The sequence below is a fragment of the Dendrobium catenatum genome, unplaced genomic scaffold (genome assembly GCF_001605985.2).
Source record: "Dendrobium catenatum unplaced genomic scaffold, ASM160598v2 fragScaff_scaffold_1573, whole genome shotgun sequence".
In the NCBI taxonomy this organism is placed as follows: domain Eukaryota; kingdom Viridiplantae; phylum Streptophyta; class Magnoliopsida; order Asparagales; family Orchidaceae; genus Dendrobium; species Dendrobium catenatum.
The window spans coordinates 444,160-467,041 of NW_021320035.1; the positions used below are offsets into that span (position 1 = coordinate 444,160).

Below are 22,882 nucleotides of genomic sequence, written 5' to 3' on the forward strand. Positions count from 1 at the left end.
TGTTCTTCTTTCTTCAGCTTTAACTTTACTCTAATATCACCCAAATTTAATTATAACCCAAATACATTCATCAAACCACCACTTAAAAAAAAATGCAACCCAAGGTAGAAAAAAAATTATATGCATATCTCATGGCAAGAAATAAAAGGAAAAAATGACATCACTCAAAACTCACAGCAATAATCGAATGATGAAGTAGGAGGGCGTTCTCACAAAAAACAAGTGTTCAAAAATATTAGAGGGCTTTCTCATGCAGGAAATCAACAGAGAACAAGGTGAGAAGACGAACCTGCAAGCAAATGGGAGTTGTCACGAAGTACAAGATGCGAGGAAATAAGATATTTCAATTGTAGGTAGTGTAAATTAGCAGTTATAGGTGTTAAATATGTAAATATGTGAGTTTAAAGTGTTATGTAGGTAAATCCCCCTTTTTTTTTTCTTTGGGGCCACTATAAGAAAACAAACATAATTATTTTAACGCAGTTTCTTATCAAATTCTCTTAATATATATATTTAAATTAAACCTTAAAACATTTGATATCATAATATTTTTACTAATTGCTAAAATTAAATGTGTAAAACGAGTTAAACATAATTAAAAAAAATAGGCGTTTGGCTTTATAATTAAATTCAAATGCTAGAGAGAGAAAATAAGTAATTTATGCCAAAAGCAAGAGAGGAGAAAATGAATGAACTAACACAAAAACTAATGCATAATCAAATGTTAAATTGTGGGTAACTCATTTTATAATCTTCTTAAGAGTGGATGGAACTTTGATGATTGTACTCTCTATGTTCTGATAATTCAAGTTTTGATTTATTTTCGAACTTTTGTTCTTGTCATATAAAAAAATACACTACATTAACATATGCTTTGTTTAGGACAATTTTCTTAATATTTTTTAAAACAGTTTTCTAGTGAAAAAGCTTCTTTAAAAAATAATAAGAAAGATGTCGCAAACGAAGCCTTAATCATATATATAAATTGGGAGTAGAGCCTTTAGACAGATACCCAATATTTACAACTTTTTCATTAATGTTTATTGTATTTTTTAGTTGGGCTAATTTTCTTTTTATTAAGAGTAAGAGGGAGGGGGGTGTAAGTATTTTTGAGAAAATTTCTTATAATCAATTATAATAAAATTTATATTGATGAGAACATAATATAGTCATCAATTAAATAAATTTATATTAAAATTTTACCAATTGTCATATCTTTATTTTTTTTATTTGTTTTTAAATATTTTTCCTCTGTAGAAATAAATTTTATCTATTTACTAACAATTACATCACAAATAAAGATAATGAAAATTCTGCCTGCAAGCGGCGATCAATAAGAAAGAGAGATTTTTCTTCATTATTTCTCTTATTTGTACTTTTTTTTTTTAGAGTGGATTGTACCTTTTTATTCAGAGTGGATCAAGCTAAATACCATTCATATTTATATGATTTATATAAAAATTAATTTGATGGGTCCAATTTTTATTTTAATCAAATTTAATTGAGGATATTCTAATAAAAATAATCCTATTGTTTTAGCTATGGGCTGAGATCCTACATAATATGCTCATAATTTTATATGCATATTGCACTCATCTCACCGTTTGATCTATTTTCAATGATTATGATTCAAATTATTATAAATTTTTAAAAATTAATTCAAATTTATCTAAAGAATAAATTGGATAACCTAAATTAATTAGACAATTGCACCTTTAATTATCAATAATAATTATAGGAGTTGAGATTCAACAACTATTTGCTTCTCATTTGATATATCTGTTTTGATATTAAATTTTAATTGGAAAATATTAAAAGGTTACGGATCAAGTTTTAATACATAAAAAGTTAACGGACCATGATGCAGGTGAGTCGGAAGAATCGGACTTGCTTGAAGGTAATCCAATCCAGAGAACAAAGATAAACACAAAGCATAAAAGTTTCAAAAAGAGATTATATTCATCATTCTCTCATTCCTCTTACATAATTTATATATAATAAGCAAGTAGATAACTCCTGAAACCTAGAAGATTCTAGAATCCTATAACAAATTTGTAATAAATTATATCACGTATGCCTAAGAAACATTTTAAGCTAAAACGTTTCGCATCAGACCAGCTTATTGTTGATAAAGAAATAAAAAAATTGAAGATTACTCATAAATATTTATAAAATTTTGTTAAAATTTGTCAAAATATTAAAAAAATCTTATACTAATAAATTTTTAATGTATTTCAATTTTAATTGATTAAAATTATCATATTGAAGTAAAATAATCGCAGCTTAAAATGCTTTTGATCACCATAATACCTTTTTTTTTTACATTTATCAGACTTCTATATAGGCAGATTTATATGCATAGCATTAAAAAAGGCCGGAAAAGGAGAGACAAAAACCAGAAGTGGGCGCACTCTAATGGTTTCCCCGAAAGGCTTTTTTCCCACCTGCTCCCCGTCTTCCGTCCACCAAGCACAGTTCCAATGTTCTCACTTTCACTCCTTTCTCCTACCCCCAGACCCTTCCCCTACGTCCCATGAGCTCAAAACCGCCACTTGAATCCAATTGCTACTGGTGCGTTCTCAACACTTTCGCATGAAATCCATGGCGTTCTCAGCCGATATGCACGGGGATTCCATCAGTCGAACGAATCAAGGCGCACCAGTGCATCCATTTAGAGGTAAGCTCCTCAAAAAACACCTTTTTGGTAGTCCAGCTGCTTTTTTAATGGCAATGTTTCTTCTGGGTTGTGCTTGCCGAGGGTTATCAGAGGAACGCCCGCTGGTTTCTGTCCCTCTCGGCTTCCAGATTTTTGGTTATGAAAAGTTTATTACTTGGACTTCGCAAAATGGGGTTTTTGCTTTTGGGTTTCTTAGGGATTACGAGTCTGATGATGCTGGTTTTGTAGTGGGAATTTGGTATAATCTCCGTAACATTGGAGAAAGCGTCCCCGTTTGGGTTGTTGGTGCTGGGGTTAGGGTTAGCGAAAATTCGACACTGCAGCTCTCAATGGATGGGAGCTTGGTTTTAGTTGACTTTAGTCGCCATGGTCTGCCAGTTTGGAGCAGCAGCACTGCCTATCTTGGAGTTGAAACTGCTACTCTCATGAACAATGGGAACTTGGTTCTCATGGGCAGTGGAGATAGAGTCGTCTGGGAGAGTTTTAACAGTCCTACAGATACTCTACTTCCTGGGCAGCCTCTCTCATTTCCTCAGTCTCTACAAGCCTCTTTGGCAGACTCCGCTTCTAGCTACTATAGTTTTGAAATTAATAAGAGATCTGGCGACATATCACTTGTTTGGGAGGACAATGTGACTTATTGGAGTAGTCATCTGAGCCAGCCTGTGGATGTTAGAGAAGTTCATCTTGAGGCAGATGGGCTTCTAGGGTTATTTGATGTTCAAGGGGGTCTTGCTTGGTTTTGTTATACTGAGGATTACAAAGATCCATTTGTGGCTTTCAGGCGTTTGAGAATTGATGCTGATGGCAATCTGAGAATATATTCATGGAACAATGCTAGTTCTTCATGGAAGGTTAGCTGGCAAGCTGTGCCAAGTCAGTGCCATGTGTTTGGCTTCTGTGGATTATATCATGTTTGTCGTTATAATTCTTCCGGACCTTCTTGTGAGTGCCTTCTTCAGGATTCCGCTTCTGGTGATTGTGAGAAACTTGCAGATTTGGGAAATTGCAACACAGGTATTACCATGCTGGTTCTCAAACAGACATTTTTATATAGCCTTTATCCTCCTCATGATTTCGATATGATGCTGAGCTTAGATGCTTGCAGAAGTTACTGCTTAAATGATAGTAGTTGTTTTGCTGTGACTGCTAAAAATGATGGTTCGGGACTTTGCACCATTAAGAGAACTAGCTTTATCAGTGGTTACCGTTACTCTTCTGTTCCTGCTACTTCATTCTTGAAAGTCTGCCTTGTCCCCGAGGCCGTATCTGCTCAAGCTGCTAATTTGCATGGAAACACATTGCCATTGGATGCGAAGCAACATTTAGCTCAAATAGTTGGACATAAGAGTTTTATGGTTGGTATTGTAGTACTTCTTTTGATCACAGCTTCTGTCTTTTTCACTGTGGAGATAATTATAGTTTGGTTTGTTCTGTATAGAAGAAGGCAGACTAAAATTGAACGGAGAAAAGATTTTAGAATGAATCCACACTACAGTGCTATGGTTAGGTTATCACTTGAAGAAGTGAAAGAGTTGACTAAGAATTTTGGGAATAAGCTAGGGCCGAGCATTTATAAAGGCATGCTACCTAACAAGATACTTGTGGCTGTAAAAGTGATTGGTAATGCAGTAGTTTCTGAGAGAGATTTCTTGCTATTGGTCTCAACTTTGGGCAGTACTCACCATAAAAACCTCGTTGCTTTAAAAGGTTACTGCTACGAACTTGCACACAAGGTTCTGGTATATGAATACATAAGCAACGGCTCTCTTGATCAATGGTTACTCAACAGAAAGCATTGCAGAGGCAAGGATGGCTGGCATCAGAGGCTCAACATTTCCATTGGAATTGCTCGAGCTCTATCCTACTTACACCTAGAATGCAAGCAGTGCATACCTCATGGAAATCTGAAGCTGGAAAATGTTTTACTTGATGAGAACATGATTGTTAAAGTTACTTATTATGGTCTCCATGCCTTGTTACAGAAGGATGTTGCTTCTTCATCTGAGAGTCCTTTGGAGAGAGATATTTACATGCTTGGTCGGATTTTGCTACACATATTTGCAGAAAACAGGTTCGTGGATGATGACAAACTATGTAATTCAGCTTATCAGATGTGTAAGGTTGGGAAGTTGTGTCAGTTTGTTGACCCCCATTTATCAATTGGGGATGCTGAGTTGGAAGAAATGGAGAGAGTAGTAAGATTAGCTCTATGGTGTATGCAGAATAAACCAAGTCTTAGGCCATCCATTGCTGAAGTGGTGATGGTTTTAGAAGGGTCTCTTTCCTTGGACATGCCTCCAGAAAATGAAGCTTTTTCTGTAGGATTCCATTGACATTTCTATGAGAACTTAAAGATAAGGTAACTCAGTGACCTAGAGCTGACTTCCGTTATTTTCCTTCCTCCCTATTACTAACCATGAATGACATGATATTTTTGGAATATTAGCCACCATGTTTCAATCATTAAATGATTTTGAAATCCTAATCTTGGCTTTGCTATGTATTTGAGTCCGGATCTTGCCTAGAAAGATCACTCCAATTTGCTATCACTACATTCAATGGATCTTGAAAGCTGAGGGGATTCAACCCCGAATTATTATGGATATAAATGATGAATCAATAGGAGAGTGCACAGGGAAGAATTTTGTTTGTGCTTTTTTGTCTCTTATTTTAATGACTCCACTTTGTCAGCAACAATCCGTTAATTGACTTTTACAAGATATCTATAAAGAATCTTCACAGATATATGTTACTTATGGTGCTAGTAATTGATAAAATCTATAAGACTAGAGCATATTGAGGTCTATGACAATGACATTTTGCGCCATCACACCCCTACTTATCCTTCAGAGGGCACTATCTTAGAAGTTGTGTTTGATGTGTTACTTGTTTCTTTTATTCTAGTGTCTCCATTTTCTTAATTTGGTTGCAACAATCCCTTAATTAACTTGTTTAAGGTATGTCGAACATGTGTAACTTGTGGGGTTATTGATTGATGAAATATATGAGACTAACTTTGATTTTATTTTGGTTAATGATAGTGACATTTTGCATCATCACACCTCTTCTTATGCTTAATGGAGCGCTACCTAAGTTTCGGCAATAGAGTGCTACCTAAGAAGCTGTATTTGGTGCTTTTCAAGTTTCTATTTTTGTAGTATTTTTTCGTTTCCTCAATTTGACTGCAACAATCTATTAGTTGATTTATACTAGGTATTTAGAAAGACTCACCCTCTAGGCTCTACATATCCTTGAGTGGGCACACTTGAGACATTGTGTTTAGTGTTTTTCCATAATTGAGGATTGGGTGACACCACCATGCTTGATAGTGACCCAAAACTAACCATTTAGTAATCTTAATTTTTTGGGAGATATGTGGTCATTTTGACATTTCTCATGTAGCAGGTATTCTTTTTTTAATGAGATATTTATTTATTTACTCCCCAAACTTGTTTTATCTAGAATGTGCTGAGTTAGTTGCATATGACAAAGGTTTTTTTTTTTTCCCCATGGCTAAGTTTGAATTGATATTTTTAGATTAAGGGTTGTGATTGTATGCAGGACAATGATCATGGTAGTCATTGTCGATTTTTGGATTGCTTTTATCATTGATTATGTATTATGTTATCTCGCCTCTCACGATAAGGGTCATTCTTGATTCATCAACTTGTTGTGTAAATGATGAAAGAAAGTGGCAGAGAGAAAACTTTAGTGAAGATATGTACAAGTTGGTGTTGAGATGAGATGCATTGCATGATTATATCCTTCGATTTGATGTAGCTATGGATGAAATGATAGTCTATAGACTCTATCTCAATGTGTTTGGTACAAGCATAAAAGACTAGATTATTGGCTAGAGGTAAGGCAAAGTTGTTGTTCTAATAGAAAGGTTTGGATGTGTTGATTGAAATGTTAAATTACTAAAAAGTCAATGGAGCCATTTCAAATATGTATCTATTATGGCTATAACTCGCTATTCAACATCCATGATGATCTTGTTATGTTGGATTGTTTCTTGATGCAACATAAGATTAGTATTGTGAAGGTTTGATGTATAATAATTAGTATGGTGAAAGATTATTTTTTGTGTGAGGGAGAAGATGATTGATAAAGTAGACAACATTTAGAAGAGCATCTATCCTAAAGGTGGTAGGCAAGTTGGCATCAAGCATGAGGGTGCAAGCTATTTCAATGTGTGCTGTGTTTGCATTTTGCCACATCATTTTACTTTATTTGTATGATTAGTTAATTGATGAAGGATTCCCTGATGTAGAATGGAAGGAGGTGGGGGAGATTTAAAAAAATTTCGAATTTCAAACAAAAAGAATAAATGAGGGAAGAGGTAATTAATATTCCCTAATCTTAGACCGTAAATTAGGGAATAAATAATTAGAGAGGGGATAGAAGGTGGGCCGGCCAATGGAGGGAAGAGAAAAGGTGTCCACATACAATGTATGTGGACCCATGCATTAATAGGAGATTGGAGAGTTAAATCTGAAATAATTTCAGATTTAATATGATTGAAGGATGCTTCCTAAAATAGATGCACTAATTATGAAAGCATTTGAAATTTGAATATGGGATTAATTAATCAATCAATTTTAAAATTGATTAGTTAATTAAATAAAAAAAACTTCCCAAAATTAATATAATTAATGAGGGTGGATTTGAAATTCAAATTAGATTAATTCGAATTTGAAATCTTTCCGAATTAATAACATCCTAAATAAGGAAAGAGGAGTTTTAGAGGGAAGTGATATTAGGCAAAGAGATTGCTGGCGGGTGGGTTTGGGTGATGGTGGGGATGAAACCGGCAAATTGGAGAGACCGGCGGCTAAGGAGGTTGGCGGGGGGTGTTGGAGGTGGAGCTAAGGCCGTGGGGAGGGAGAAGGGGAGGTTGGTTTTGTGGAAGTGGAAGAGTTTATGGGATAATTGGCCGGTGGAAAGTGGGGGATTTTGGCCGACGGTCAAGGGAGGAGGAGAAGAGGATTTAGGGAAGGAAAGATACAACCGCGAGTCCGGACACATCCTACAACTGACGGGTACTACGTTGCTGACCAATAGACTTCATGCACGAGCCCGGACACATCTTGCAGCTGGTGGAAGCTATGAATTCCTCCCATAGGAATCTCACCCAAGGTTCTTCCCAAAGAACACAAGTGCAAACAAAATTTTTTATTAATCATCCAACATTATATTACACAAGCAAGGGACTCTATATATAGGCCTAAGAAACTAAAACAAGACACATATGCCCCTAGGGCTTACATAGGACGACCCTCTTAAGTAAGAGTAAAAACGAAAAATTCATAATAAAAATAAAAATTACAAATAACAAATTAAGATAAGTGGAATTATCTCGGCCGTCGATCTTCATCTCCTCTGAAAATCTTCATGATTGGATGTCCGCATCATTCCCCCATTTAGCAAGAGCAGATTGAAGAGTTGTGTTAGCATATTCGACAAACCTCATAGTGGAGAATTTTTGTAGGTTAAATTCTTGATTAAAAATTATTGGGGAAGGTCCCCATGCTTCATAATAGTAAATTTTACGAGGTTGAGATTGTGTAGCAGATGCTAATAAGAGAGTCAATGACTCTTTGCTAGGTGATATTAAGGCCATAATAGTAAGCTACACATAATACATAGTAAAGGATTTCTTTTTGTAAAGGAAATGTGGAGGAATTATGTTGTCCGAGATGCTGATGCTAAGTATCATTGTTAGACTTTGTGAAGAGCAAAGTACAATTGTTGGGTGACACTTGTGACATAAGGAGAAGGGATCGGATATTGGCCTTTCTGACAAGGTTCTTTGATGAGTTTTTGGTGGGTTTTTGAATCTTATATGTTGTATTAGACTGCATCAAATGATATATATCACGTTGGTGGTAGATGAGGAGTAAAACACCACAACAACGAAACAAATAAGAAAGAAAAAGCAGCGGAAAAATAAAAGACACTAAGATTTAACATGGAAAAACCCAAAATAGAGAAAAAAACCACGGTGCCACACCACACGATACAAAGAAATCCAATCTGAAAATTGGTAGAAAAAAGTATAGATCTCTCTTCTCTCTCTCTCACATTGCTTCTATTCTCACATGCACCATTCTCAATATCTTCCTTAACTAAAAATAAAAGAGAAAGCCAAGTCAATAACCCCAAGGGATGCAACCATTCAAAAAAACGAAAAAGAAAACCGTCTCATAGCGTTGTGATGCTAGTTTAGGGCGTTGCGATGCTCAAACCTTTGTCTTGATCTGCTGCGGCGTCATATCTAGATAGCTGCAGGGCTCCACTCTCTGTCGTTCAGGGATGGGGCGCATGAGAATAAAGTGCTCAGGCGCTCGGGTATGCAATGCCGGGCGTTGTAACAAAAAAAATCTTCGGGTGCAAAGCGCTCAAACCCAAGTAAGGGGTAAACCCCTACGTCCCACAAAGAGCACGAGAAACTTGCAGTATGAGGCAATAGACTAACCCGATTGATCAACACAATCAGATTCCATACATAACACACGTGTTATCGGTTTTGAATTTATGAACAGAGTGAAATCTATGGGAAATATGTGAAACATGAATTTATTTTTGGAGAAGGCACGTCTGAGTTCGTGTGGTTAGAGGACCTGTCCAATGTTTGAAATAGGAAAAGTTTGGCCATTATCAAGGATAATTTACTGGGTGCAATCATAAGATTACGGTTTGGGTTGAATTTGAGATGAGATCTGCTGCCACAATCGAGGTGCCATTCATTTCCCAAGGTGAATAGTACAAAGAAAAGGATAATGTGATGAAGCTCGTTCTTGAGTTAGATGATACGTGATTTGTTGGTGGATTATTATTGATTAGGAGTTAAATTCTCATTTAAATTTAATAAAGAAAAATAATTTCTAACACTTTCTCGAATGAGTAGGCACCAACCTTTTTTGTATTAGAGGAATTACAACTACAATTTTCCAGAATCAAATCATAATGAAACATGGAGCAGCGATAATTGGCCGCAGCCATCAATTGGGCTAACCTGTAAGATTCTTATATTTTTTGTGTGCCGACCTTTGCTTTTGTTTTTGTTCTTTTTTGCTCTCGGTGATTGAATTAGTATTTGCCTAGTTCCTAGTTACTAGAGGGTTTTGTTTGAGTTGGATCTAAATTTGTATGTGAGTCTAATAATAGATAGAAAATTAGAGAAAATGTGAGAGAAAGATAATATAGAGCAAGTAACTCAGTTTTTATTAGATTCTCTAGAAACATAAAAATTGAGCAAATGATTGTATGTGTTATGTTCATCTTATGACCCCCCCTTATGTATTGGTTGAAGTCAAGGAAAATAGATCTCATATGCAAAATTTGAACCTAAGACCTTTTAGTTGATAATCAAAGCTCACAACTAACAGACCAATGAGAGTTGCCTAAGATGATTATGTACTGATTAGGCTGTTTAATCTGTTGTATTAAATGCCACCAAGAGAGTTAATAAGCTGATTGGTAAGCTATGGATTTTCTATGATTTCTGATGTGCGAGATGCAAATCTTGAACTGAACAGTCGTCTTGGTCGTCATAATCATCAGCATTACCTTAATTTTTATTTCTCAAAATTTTTTTTTTTGTGCTGGTTAGACTGTTAGAGTGTTAAATACATTTTTGCAAAATATTTTGAATGATTTTAGCAATGGTATCCATGTCTCACTAATTTGTTAGATATTTATTAGATGTATTTTCTATCTTTGATTATAAATGTTAAAATAGCCTTGAATTCTTTTTAATTATATTCTATTTATTTCATGTAATTATTTTTTAATTTTTTACACATTCATTTTTATATTATCTTTTTCCTTGCAATTTATATATCAATAATTTCTTTATAGATAGATAAGTAATTTATGACGTTTTTTATATTGAGAGAAAAATTAATATTTATTTATATATATCAATATAAATTCATCAAAATAATTTAAAAAAAAAAAACTATTTTAAGAAAGACTAAAAAAATCGTCCCAAATGAGCCTAGTTCAGATTAATTTCAGGTAAAATGCAAACTAATTTCATTACAATATTCTACTACTGATCTGAATCAAATGATCTAATGATTTGACAATGATCTAATCATCACTACATGATTATAAGTTCAATTAAATTGTCATAAATGCTTATAAATCTCATCAGGCATTATATTAGGCTGCCATTTGCTTGGGCTTAAAGCTGAAGTTTCAAGTGAATCAAACCCAGAACCGACCGTTAAGTACCCATAGAACTCCATGATGGTGGTGAAAAACAACACAGAAGAGGTCTGACACTAAAAAAAATTGCATGCAACTTGGCTTTCTTAATACCTTAAAGTGATCTTCCGTTGCAAAAGGCCAACAAATTTTTATCATTACAATTTACAAGTGATTATTTACATAATAATCTGCAGATAATCACATATCACATAATTACTAGAAACTCAGGAACTCGAGAATAAGTGTTTTCTTACTATCTCTAAGATTTGTCTATTATCTTAGCAGGAGCCTATTGTGTTACTCTGTGAATGAAATTTTTAATATTTACATTCAAATTACTTACCTTCAAAGCTTCTTCATGCTTCCCACAAGTAATGTAAAGCTCAGACAGAACAGTGAGTGAAGTACTTCCCATCAAATTCTCCACTTTAAGCAATGTGCCATGAATCTGTCTCCCTTCTTTCAGACCCCGCATCCCAACACAGGCGTTTAGAGCTTCAATCACCACAAAATGACTCATTTTATAATCCAAAGTGGTCATCTCAGCATAAATCATCAATGCTTCAGCATACAATCCATTCCTTACAAATCCAGACAACAATCTTCTCCATAGCCCAAACTCTTTGACTTCCAATTCTTTGAAAACTCGGTAAGCAATGGCCATCTTATCACATCTCTCGTACAGATTCAGAAGCGCACTCAGATGTTTGTTCTCTGGCTTATGCCCAAATTTGATGATATGAGCATGGATTTCCTGTCCATGTCGAAGTGCCATTTCCATTAAAAAAGGTCGAATCATGGCAGTAAAACCCAATGCAATCACCATTTCTGCTAATGGTCCTGATCTCAAAACCATCCTCATAACATCAACTGCATCCTTGGGTTGGCCATTGCCACTGTAACCTTCTATCATAGCGGTGGAAGCCTCAATTGATAGCTCGGGAATTTTATCAAACACCTTGCGTGCATCACAAACCTTTCCGCATTTTGTGTACATATCGATCAACGCAACAATTATAAATTTGTCATTCTGCAACCCATCATCAACAATCTGCCCGTGTACCTTAACACCTAATTCGAAGTCCTTGACACTCGCGCAGCAGTTGAGCACAGTGGTGTAGGTGAAGCAGTTGGGTTTGACGACCGAGTTGTCAAAGGCGGCGCCGCCGCACATCAGTCGGTAAAGATTGATAGCTTCGTGTGGGAGTCCGGCGTGGTGGTACATGGAGATGGCAGTGGTCCAGGAGACAACATTTCGAGAAGGCATTTCGTCGAATAGTTTCCGTGCGGTGGAAAGGAAGCCGCAGCGGGAGTAGAGGAGAAGGAGGCTATTACCCACGAAAGGGTCGGTGTCGAGTTCAGCAAGGACGGCTTTTTCGTGGGCGATGCGGCCGAGGCGGAGGCAGCGAGCGTCGGCGCAGCACTTGAGGATGGAGCAGAGGAGAGATGGGTCTGGTGAGATGGATTCGGATTGCATGAGGTCGAGGAGGGAGAGGGATTCTTGGATTCGGTGCTCGATGGAGGAAGTGTTGATAGTGGCGTTGGCGGTGGCCGGCGGAGGCGAAGGAGAGTAAAGGTGGACGGTGTTTCTGTCGCGGCGGCGGAAGGGGGGAAGGTGACGGTGAGTGGCAGTAGAGAGTTGGGTAGTGACGGAGGACAAGACGGCTGCCATGACAGGAGGATGTCCGAGAACTAGATCGGAGCTGGAAGAGGATTGCCGTTAAATAATTAGATGACCAAAAGGTTTTTTCAACTCAATTATAAATTTCATTCAAAATATATGATATCTTAAGGAAGAATTTTGCTTTATGCCACTATAAAATTGGAGATAGAACTAAAAAAAAAAAGTCTTATTTTAAAGAAATTAGATTTTACGAATTTACAAATTCATATAAATTTTTGTATCATGGTGATGTTAATGCTAAGAAACTCCATAGTCCATCTCATTTTTGGAAGAACTCTTTTTAAGAAATTTGGTGGTCTGAATATCCTTGCAATTAAAAACCTTCACCATGCCTTTTTTGGTGGATACGGACGCCGTCTGGAGGTCAATCAGAATGCGTCACATCATCCCTTTGTTGTGTACCATGGTTGTGTACCCACTATATAGCGGGTGATGTGGCGCGCTCTATTTCGCCCCCAGACGGTCCGGTGTCCGCAAAAAATAATTTCTCTTTTGATGCTCCCTTATTGGTAGGCTCTATGATTGTAATAGCTTATTGGCAACCTTGGGTTGCTTGAATATAAATCCTCTTGAAAACCTCCCTTTGGTATAATATCTACATTATGGAAGACAATTTGTGTTGTTGCTGTTGCAGCAAATAGGAAATTCTCATTTAATATCTCTCCTCAAGGGCGAATTAATACGTCCGGTCACCGGACGTCCGGACTTTCAATCCAGATGCGCCACATCACCCAAATACGCTGGGAACCGATGTATTTGGCGTGTTGAACGTAATAATTTGCCCTCCTCAAGGCTCTATTTCTGTGATTTGTTATCATTGGTGTGTTGGCGTCCCAACACAATCCGATCATGACAAATCCTATTGTGCTGGCCTACGATAGGTAAATATTAAATTCTAATTTTGGAATTTTTTAGATTCTCTTCTAATATTTATTTTAAATAAATTACAAACTGCATATCTACTAAAATATTCATAATATTATAAATAAATTCATCAACAATTTTTTTTATTTCATCAAAATGTATCTACACTAAAGTATATGACTATCAAACATAAGCCAATAAATTGAATACTAAACTAATTATGAATGTATAAAAAATCAAATTAGAGAAATATTTATGAACTCAGATCAAATTCTAAATCTGCTAATCAACAATCTCCTTTTCTTTTCTAAATATTGAAAATCAGAAACAAAATCACAGTGAGCTATAACAGCTCAACAGGCCATACAAACGATTTAAATTTTTGAATTTTTTTATTAAACATTTTCAGAATATTTAAAAAGCAGTTAAGTGTAGTATAAAAAATCATTATACTGAGCAGCATAGTAAAAACATAGTAGTTATCCAGATATTCAAATAATAAACTGAAATTCATTTTACAGAATAGTAAACTTTGAAATTTATATCGCAGAACAATTCATATCCATTTTCTTTTTTCTAAGACCCAAATAGAAACTCAAAGGATTTTGACCATTTATATATCACTTTCGTGCTTATAACATCAGAATATGGTCGTATGTACCTAAACATTATTTATAACCATCAGAACATGTCTTATAGGCACAAGAATATTCTCTGATACAGATAAAATCTCAAAGAATTCTGACTCTTATATCTCCCAATCATCATAATTTAACCATGGATGCACATATTTAGTGACGGTCATAATTCATCCATTTTACTTGGTCCATTAATAACGAATGTCCTCGTAAGCTTATTTATTTTGATTGGGACGCCGTAGTAATGAACGTTGAATAAAAAAAAAAAATTTGAATGCATGTTTCCATACATTTTTCAGCATAGCTTTGAACATGTTGGTATAATATCAATTTTTATATTTTTCAAAAATAAAATTAGGGAAAATGTGCATGTGCTTTATTTATTTATTTTTATTGTGTGGTAAAATATTTATGACAATAGAGAAAAAGTTTAATATTTTAATTTTATATAAGGATCCAACATACAACAACAACAAGATTAAGCCTTTATCCCACTATGTGGGGTTGGCTACGTGAATCCTTTTTCTATATTGTGTCCTATTAAGAGTCAGAATTTTATTTAATTATAATAAGGAAATGTCATTTCTAACATTTTATAATCAAGTATTTTTAGATCTATCTCTATCTTTCTTAACATAAGTCAAATCTAATAAATGTCCTTTCTTAACTTGGTCATTGGAAGGCCATCATTTTATGTGATCAAACAATCTAAGGCGACTCTCTCTAATCTTATCTTCCACCGAAGCTACTCCAATTTTTTCACATATATGCTCATTTCATATCCTGTCTCTAAGAGTAAAGCCACTCATCCACCTGAGCATCCTCATCACAACACTTAACTTAATATTATGCTTCGCTTTTAATAGCCAATATTCTGCCCCATAAAGCATTGTAGGCCTCACCACCATCTTATAAAATTTTCCCTTAAGTTTGAGAGGACTTTTCTATCACACAACAACCCCTATGCATTCCTCCACTTCAACCATCCAGCTTGAATTCTTTATCTATTTCACCATCACTCTCAACAATAGACCCAAAATATATAAAACATGTGCTCTTATTAATGACTTGATCTCCCAAAGTCACAATCCCCCTACTATATCTATTATTACTAAAATTACTCTCCATATATTCTGTTTTAGATCTACTCAAACGAATGTCTTTAGACTCTAAGGTTGACCTCCATAATTCAAGTTTACCTTCAACTCCCTCTCTAGTCTTATCAACAAGAAGAATATCACTAGCGTAAAGAATACACAAGGTACAACCTCTTGCAAATATCTAGTAAGAACGTCCATGACTAAAGCAAAAAGATATGGACTTAAGGTTGATCTTTGATGTAATCAAACTGAAATAAGAAATACTTGATCCAACCACCTCGTGTTTGAACACTAGTAATAGCCACTGCATATATATCCTTAATGATTTGAATATAAGCATTATTAACCTTTTTTTTCTACAACTCTCCTCCATAGAACTTATCTTGAAACTTTTCCATTTGCTTTCTCTAAATCAATAAATAGCATATGCAGATCCTCCTTATTCTCTCTACACTTCTCCATCAATTCTCTCAATAAATGTATAGCTTCCATAGTAGACCTACCTTGCATGAATTCAAATTAATTTTGAGAAACATTAGTATCACGCCACAACCTATGCTTCATAACTCTCTTCCATAGTTTTAAAGGATGTTACAGTAACTTAATTCATCTATAATTCGCACAATTTTGTGCATCACCTTTATTCCTAAAAATAAGAATCAACATACTCATTCTCCACTCATCCGACATCTTTTTAGTCTCCAAAATAATATTAAAAACTTTAGTAAGCTAAGAAATTCATTCATCTCCTGAGCATTCCAACATAAATGCAAATAAAATAAGAGTTTCATATGAGATATTATAATTTTTTATTTAAAAATCTTTAAAGGAAAAAAGTTCATGGGGCAGCGCCTACTCGAAATGATACCCTATTTGAGTAAGATTCCATAGGTATGCTTATCCCCTCAATTGGAGAATACATGATTATAAAATTGTGAACACTAATTTGATTTTATTGAAGATATTGAAGAAGCATCAGAAGGTGAAGATGATGGTCAAACAGTAGTGATTAGAAGATGAAAGTCTGGCAATATAGGTCAAGCAACAATAGTCAAGCAATGGTCATTGCGCAACAATATTCAAGAAATGACAGTCGGGTGATAACAATCAAATGATAGAAGTTGGACAACAACGATCAGTAATGATAATTTTGACTTTTTTGAGTTATATTTTGATAAGTGCATTAATAATACAAAACATTTCAGGCAACAACCCTTAATGATTTCTTTGGTTGTGAATCATATTTTGGCAATTAAATACCTTAGTTACTCAAGAATTGAGTGATCTAGAGTCTCTTGGATTCTTCTCATCAAGCCACATATTTTAACTATATGCACATAAAATTCAGAGATCATTTGATCCTCTAATTAATGACCTAAAGTTTCTAAATGTGCTTCATTTACGGGCATTTGAACTCCATTTGGAACATGTTTTATGTCATTGGGTTCATTTCGTTAAGACGTTTAATTTAGCTAAAAATTTGTTGAAATCATAATTTAGATGATCTTAAATTTAATACTAGAAACTTTAAACTCAAATATTGCATCAAAATTTATATTTTATCAAATCTATCTTTTAAATTTTTATTACACAAACGAAGGCTATTGATTTTTTCATGGTTTCATCCTTCTACGTATCCGACAAGAAACTTGGGCTTTATTTGTGATAATTTTTTTATTGTTTTTTAAAATAACATTTTTTTCACATAAAGTTTTTGAATTAGAAATTTTTATGCTAAAAAAATGCTTTAAAATCAATAAGAAATCTGGTTCAAACTAAACCACATTGAGCAATCCCAAGCTACTCTACTACGTCAGATTTTTAAGCCTAAATTTTATTTTTTGTTGTTTTTTTTTTGGGATAGAAGTGACGCTTTTAAGTTTAAATAGGCTTGCCGATTCTCAGATTAGCTATCTGCTTGACTAATAAGCTCTATTTGTACATTAGGTAGGAAAATCCATTATTGTGAATCTATATTAAACTCTTCTCTATTCTACAAAACATAATTGTGCTATATTTATTCTTTAAGATTAAATAATTTTGATAATTAATAAACTTAGGCTTCAATTGGGATAGCTTTCTTACTATTTTATTGATATATCCTCGAAAAATTATCTTGATCGAGCACGAATCTCGAGGCAAAAATCAAGTTGGAGACTTCAAAAATTAAATTCGGGATCATCTGAACTCCGATTTCAGCAAACTTATAGTCGAACTGATCGTCTCGGAAATATGAACGTAACGACACCAAATTCGACTCAATCCGAGCCCAAATGAAGCCAAATCGAAGACTCGAAGAGCTGTTAGAAGATTCAAACCACAATTTGGGTTACCAATCGGTTTCCAAACATGGCATGCTTATAGTCGAATCGAGCGGCTCGATGAGACGAATCCAACGAGCTCAAGATCTCTGAATTCCGATATCATTAAGACCTTCAAATGTCTGACGAACATTATTGGTCGTCCATTCAAACCACTCTATAATTGCCCTTGATCATCCTCCTATTTACAGGTCATGCCACTCCAGAAATCTATAAATAACCCCTCATTTCTCTTCCGGGGGGAAGCCAAAGCAAGGAGGGGGCAAGCAAAAAAAAAAGAGAAGAAGAAGAGAAAGACTGGAGGGAAGAAACTCCTCCACGACCACCACCGGAAGTCTGCCTGACGCCCGAATGATGCTAGAATTCTGCCCGATGCCCGAGTGACGCTAGAATTTTGCCCGACGCTCAAGTGACGCCGAAATTCTGCCCAAGTAACGCCAGAGTTTCACCCGAACACAAGTGATCACGCCGGAATTCTGCCCGATGCTCAAGTGATGCCGAAATTCAGCCTGACCTCTAAGTGACGCTGGAGTTTCACCTGAACTCCAAGTGAAGTCGGAGTTCTCATCGGCCTCCAACTGACGTCGAACCTCCGCTCGTCGCCAAGTTTCTACCTGATGTCAGACTTCTATCGGTTGTCGGACTTTTGCATGACATCTATCCGAAGATGGATAACTTTCCATTATTGGACGTCTACCTGACTACAGTCTTTCTGACCTCCGTCACCCGCAGGCAACGGTCCTTTCGACTTATGTCGTCCACCGACTACAGTCCTTCAAATCAAACAAACACATTAACTGGGATTCTTTGTAACTCCCATTATGTAATGTACTATATAAGATGTACATCAAGTTAAGGCCTTCCCCCAAGGAATGCTTCATTTGTAATCAACTATAAATACTGGTGGATTCATTCGAACTATGCTAGGCCCCGTGATTTTCCCCCTTTTTAGGGGTTTTCCACGTAAAAATTTTGGTGTCTCCTTTAATGCTGCACCCTCTCTCTTATCTGATTGCGTGCCGAATTTTTGTACAACGCTAAGACACTAAACTTTATATTTCTCTACCGCCGCGAATACTCCAGGATGCAACATTTATGAAGTACAATATTTCTAATTCAAAATTTTTTTTTTTCACTAAAAGAAGGCTTCATAAAGTATTTAGAAAGCCGTCCCAAAAGAAGCCTTAGGCTTCATTTAGGTAAGCTTTTTTATTCCTTCTTAAAAAGGATTTTTTATAAATAATTATAGCAATTCAAATCAAACTTTTAGGTTGATTTCACGACACTAAGGTTTTATTTGGGACAACTTTCGTACTATTTTTTTAAATAATTTTGTTGTACAAAAATTTTTTGAACTAGAAAATTTTTGTACTAAAAAATTACTTTAAAAAATAGTAAGAAAATGCAAAATTGGTTCAAACGAAACTTAAATTTTGTAATATATTGAACATTTTACACGTTTTATGATTGAATAAATTTTATTTAATTTGTATATTCACATAGAAATAATTGTCCTCATTGCCTCACACAAAAATTTATCTTTATATGAAGTAGACGCATATTCGACGGACTCTTTTGTCGTTAATGGCCCGCAAATGGTGCTATGTTTGAACAAATTCAAATTAAGACTAAATCAAACTTTTTATTTATCTGTATTGTTAGGTAGTTTGCATCTGAAAAAGAGTGAAAGTTAAGTCAAATAAATTTAAAATCTTGAGCTTAAGAAGTGGAGATAAGTACTAGATTTTTTAATTATAAGTCTTTTTATTTTTATTTTATAGTCATTTAGCTCAATTAAGATATACATATCATACATACAAATTTCGAATCCAAAATCTCTTAGTTGAACAGATCAAGATGAGCCCTATCTTAACGTTTATTTTAGCCCACTTTCTTTAAATTAGCCGCCCTAATAAATTTACAAAAGAACCATCATAGATTCTTATTTTATTTATTGGATTCTCTCTATGAATTTGTTGGCTCACTAACAAATTCATTTATTGTGAAAGAAGGACTAGATATTGATCGAAGCATTTATTGTAATAAAATGATTAAAATAATGAAAAATTAAATGAGAAATTATATTAATTGATTGATATATGAAAGTGAAATGTAAAATTTTTAATATTTTTAATAGATTTATATTTGAAATATTGATTTCTATGAGAAATAATATAAATCACTTCATTTATGAAAGTGAAATGTAAATTGAGATATTTTCAACAAATTTTATTTAAATTATTGAATATTATGATTATGGTATGTTCTTAATGCATTTTATATTAATATTTCTAACTTATTGTTTGAAGGCTGGCTCAAATTTAATTTGTTAGCTCATTAAGCTTAACCTATGAGCTTTTTATTGAATCAAATTTGAATCAGCTCATAAGTTGACTTTACTCAATTACAACATTGTTTTTGATATCCTCTCTCCCCCTCTCTAATTTTGTTAAAATTAATACTAATGTTAAATAATTCAAGTAATGAAAATATAATATTTTATTTTTATATTTAAAACAAAAGAATTTAAATTTATTTTTCCATCTATATATTTTATTTTAAATTATATTCATTTGGTGATTAAAAAATTCTTTATCTTTATAAAACTTAATCAAATAATAATTTTTAATTGAAATATACTATATTTACCATGGAGAAAATTATAACAAAATTTCATGAAAGAAAAGTATATTGTGCTAGATTAAATTTTATTTAAATAAGAAGAGATTTAATCTAAACTATAAGATATTTTAAGAAAATAAGAAAACACTAGAGATTTTTTATTAATGAGATAATTTTAAATTTCATTATTTTGATCAAATATTTATTTATTGTTCTCAATAATTATACATATCAATCTCTCCTCATCATTTGCCAGATTGATCTAATTAGATATGTATTGAGCTCTGAACATATCTCTACAAGAATAATAATAAAAAAAAAACATTAAAAAAAACATATCTCTACAAGAATGTGAGGTCACATACCCTCTTTGAGTTTGATTGGCTAATATTGTAAATATATTTGTCGACAATTATCAAACAACGTAGAGTAGGCTATATGAATGGACACTGTCGTTGCCAGGTCTCAAGTTCTGAATGAGAAAAATGAAGAGCTGTGTTAAGTGGTCGACAACTAATCTAAAACTTGTCGAACAATCAGGACAAGCAAATATATTTGAACTAGAAAAAATTAAAACCCATATAAATCACCTCATTTATTTTAAGAAAAGACCATTATGATTATATTATTATGTAAATTTTATTTGGAATTTATATTTTAAAGCATTAAACTAACAGTCATTAAATAGTTTTTTTTTTTTAATGATGGAAAGAACTTTCTCTGAGTTGTTTGGTCATTAATTAAAACCAGAAAGTTGCTCAGCTAAAAAATATGATACTGATGATCTTCATGCTTATGAATTGTTTTGAAATGAAGAAAGATTATTGTTCACAATTAGGTGAAATTATTATGCGCGGATACGGATGTCGTCCAGAGGTAAATCAGAGTGCGTCATGTAACCTCTTTGATGTGTACCGTGGCTGTGTATCTGTAGTGTACCAGGTGACGTGACGTGCTCTGATTCACCTCTAGACGGTCCAATGTCCGCACAGAATAATTTACGTGCTTATTTATTGGAGTGGGTGTGGAGTATTTCTCAACTCATCTGCCCACCAAGTTTGATCAGATGTCTCTTCATATCTGCATTGACGAGTATTGGTGAAGCACTTTATAAAAAGAAATTATTAACAAAGATTGGGGCCTATTTTATTTAGGACATTAGACATTTTTATTTTATTTAATTTTTTTAGATTTTTCTGAGAGTAAATTTAACTCATATATGAAATTTATACGAATATGATAAGCCTTTTTGTTAGGAGAAATTCATCAAAATTTATCCTATTTATAAAGTTACTTATTCAGAAATAAAAAATGGCAAATATGTTATTTTACGTGTGTTGCGATCAAATTGTTAGTAATTTAATGAAGATTATGGCTTCGTTTTGGACGGTTTTCTAATTGCTTCTTAAAGCAGCTTTTTAGCACAAAAATATAAATTTTCGTACTAAAAAGTTGATCTAAGAAGTAGTAAGAAAGCTGTCCCAAATGAAGCCTAAGATTAAATTGTGACAAATTTCTTACTGCTTTGTAAAGTTGTTATAGAAAAAGTAACTTCTCAAAACTATTATAGAAAGCAATTTTTCAGTACAAATTTTTTTTGGAAGTTGTGAAAAAAACTATTCAAATAGGAATTGTGGTTGAGATTTGAAAAGTAAAGCAGTAAGAAGGTTGTTCAACCCACACCAATTTACCCAAGCTAACGATTAAGGCTTACACTGCCGTCCAGGGGATTCGAACCAGGCACCTGAGCTTTGCCCGCTAGGTCGACCGAGCTTTTAACTGGCCTATGGACAGTGTTCCTCGTCTAAAAAAAAAGGAAAAAAATAAAAAGAAGGTTGTTCGAAATGAAAAAAAAAAAAAAAAAGTCTTCGATTGGGACAATTTTTTTTATGCTTTCTAGCACATTTTTTTAAGAAGTAGCGAAAAAGCAATAGCTAAAAGCTATTCCAAACAAAGCCTAAATTAGAAGTCAATATTTTATTATGAATTTTAACATTTGGAAATTTAATGAAGAGGAAGTAAAGGAGCATTAGTTTTATAAATATATATAAAAAATTGCAACTAATTAAAGCTCTTAGGGCATCTCAAATCGAAAACCTTATTTTTCACTCCAAAATGCAGTAAAACTTCAAAATGCTGTTATTCTTTTCCAATCGAACGCAATTTATTCTTCTTTCATTTGCTTCTTGGGCAAATCCCGCAGCGGATTTTTTTAGCATAGGTGAACAGTCCAATACAAATATTAGCGTCGCATTGTTCACCTACCAAAATTTGGCGTGTGATTTGAAGTTCGAATGTAGGAGATGACGAATGACATACAGTGCTATGGAGTTCGGTCGGCCATGACCTTACTTAATAGGAGGTGCACTGCTTTATTTTTTTAATCAAAACTGTAGAAAATGAAACCTATTGCCATTAGTTGACAAAGAGCAGACAGCCACCAAAACAATCAACAAATAAGACACTAAAGCTATAAATCACTGATGTCTTGATAAAATTTAAATTGTTATTAAATATGATTAAAATTTTAAAAATGTGATTGAAAGGTATTTTATTATATTTAAAAAAATGTATAATAGTGTAATTTTCAGAAAGATTATTATAAAAATTTGAACTTTAAAATATTTATTATAGCAAATGTTAATATTATATTAGCATTAATACAAAGTAATAAGTAAAATATTAATCAGATATATATATATATATATATAAGTATGAATGAGAGTGCATAGAAATAGCCAAATAGGTAATATTAT

The 22,882-nt window shown here is 33.8% G+C and overlaps 2 protein-coding genes across 2 annotated transcripts; one reads left to right on the top strand and one right to left on the bottom strand.

Moving 5' to 3' along the window:
• Nucleotides 1-2,390: 2,390 nt before the first annotated feature.
• Nucleotides 2,391-5,423, top strand: LOC110103194 (G-type lectin S-receptor-like serine/threonine-protein kinase SD3-1). The gene is made up of 2 exons (XM_028700667.1): nucleotides 2,391-2,677; nucleotides 2,768-5,423. Exons 1-2 carry the CDS (start codon nucleotides 2,593-2,595, stop codon nucleotides 5,011-5,013), a joined length of 2,331 nt encoding a protein of 776 aa, XP_028556500.1. The 5' UTR covers nucleotides 2,391-2,592; the 3' UTR covers nucleotides 5,014-5,423.
• A 5,650-nt stretch (nucleotides 5,424-11,073) lies between these two features.
• LOC110103180 (pentatricopeptide repeat-containing protein At3g22690-like) lies at nucleotides 11,074-12,569 on the bottom strand. The gene is made up of 2 exons (XM_020831782.1): nucleotides 11,241-12,569; nucleotides 11,074-11,085 (listed from the first exon to the last, which is right to left on the bottom strand). Exons 1-2 carry the CDS (start codon nucleotides 12,567-12,569, stop codon nucleotides 11,074-11,076), a joined length of 1,341 nt encoding a protein of 446 aa, XP_020687441.1.
• Nucleotides 12,570-22,882: the final 10,313 nt, after the last annotated feature.

What these genes read in the sequence shown, in the direction of transcription:
- LOC110103194 (XM_028700667.1), top strand. Translation starts at nt 2,593, where the DNA reads ATGAAATCCATGGCGTTCTCAGCCGATATGCACGGGGATTCCATCAGT. An exon ending in ACCAGTGCATCCATTTAGAG is followed by an intron (nt 2,678 to 2,767) that starts GTAAGCTCCTCA and finishes GAGGGTTATCAG; the next exon opens with AGGAACGCCCGCTGGTTTCT.
- LOC110103180 (XM_020831782.1), bottom strand. Translation starts at nt 12,569, where the DNA reads ATGGCAGCCGTCTTGTCCTCCGTCACTACCCAACTCTCTACTGCCACT.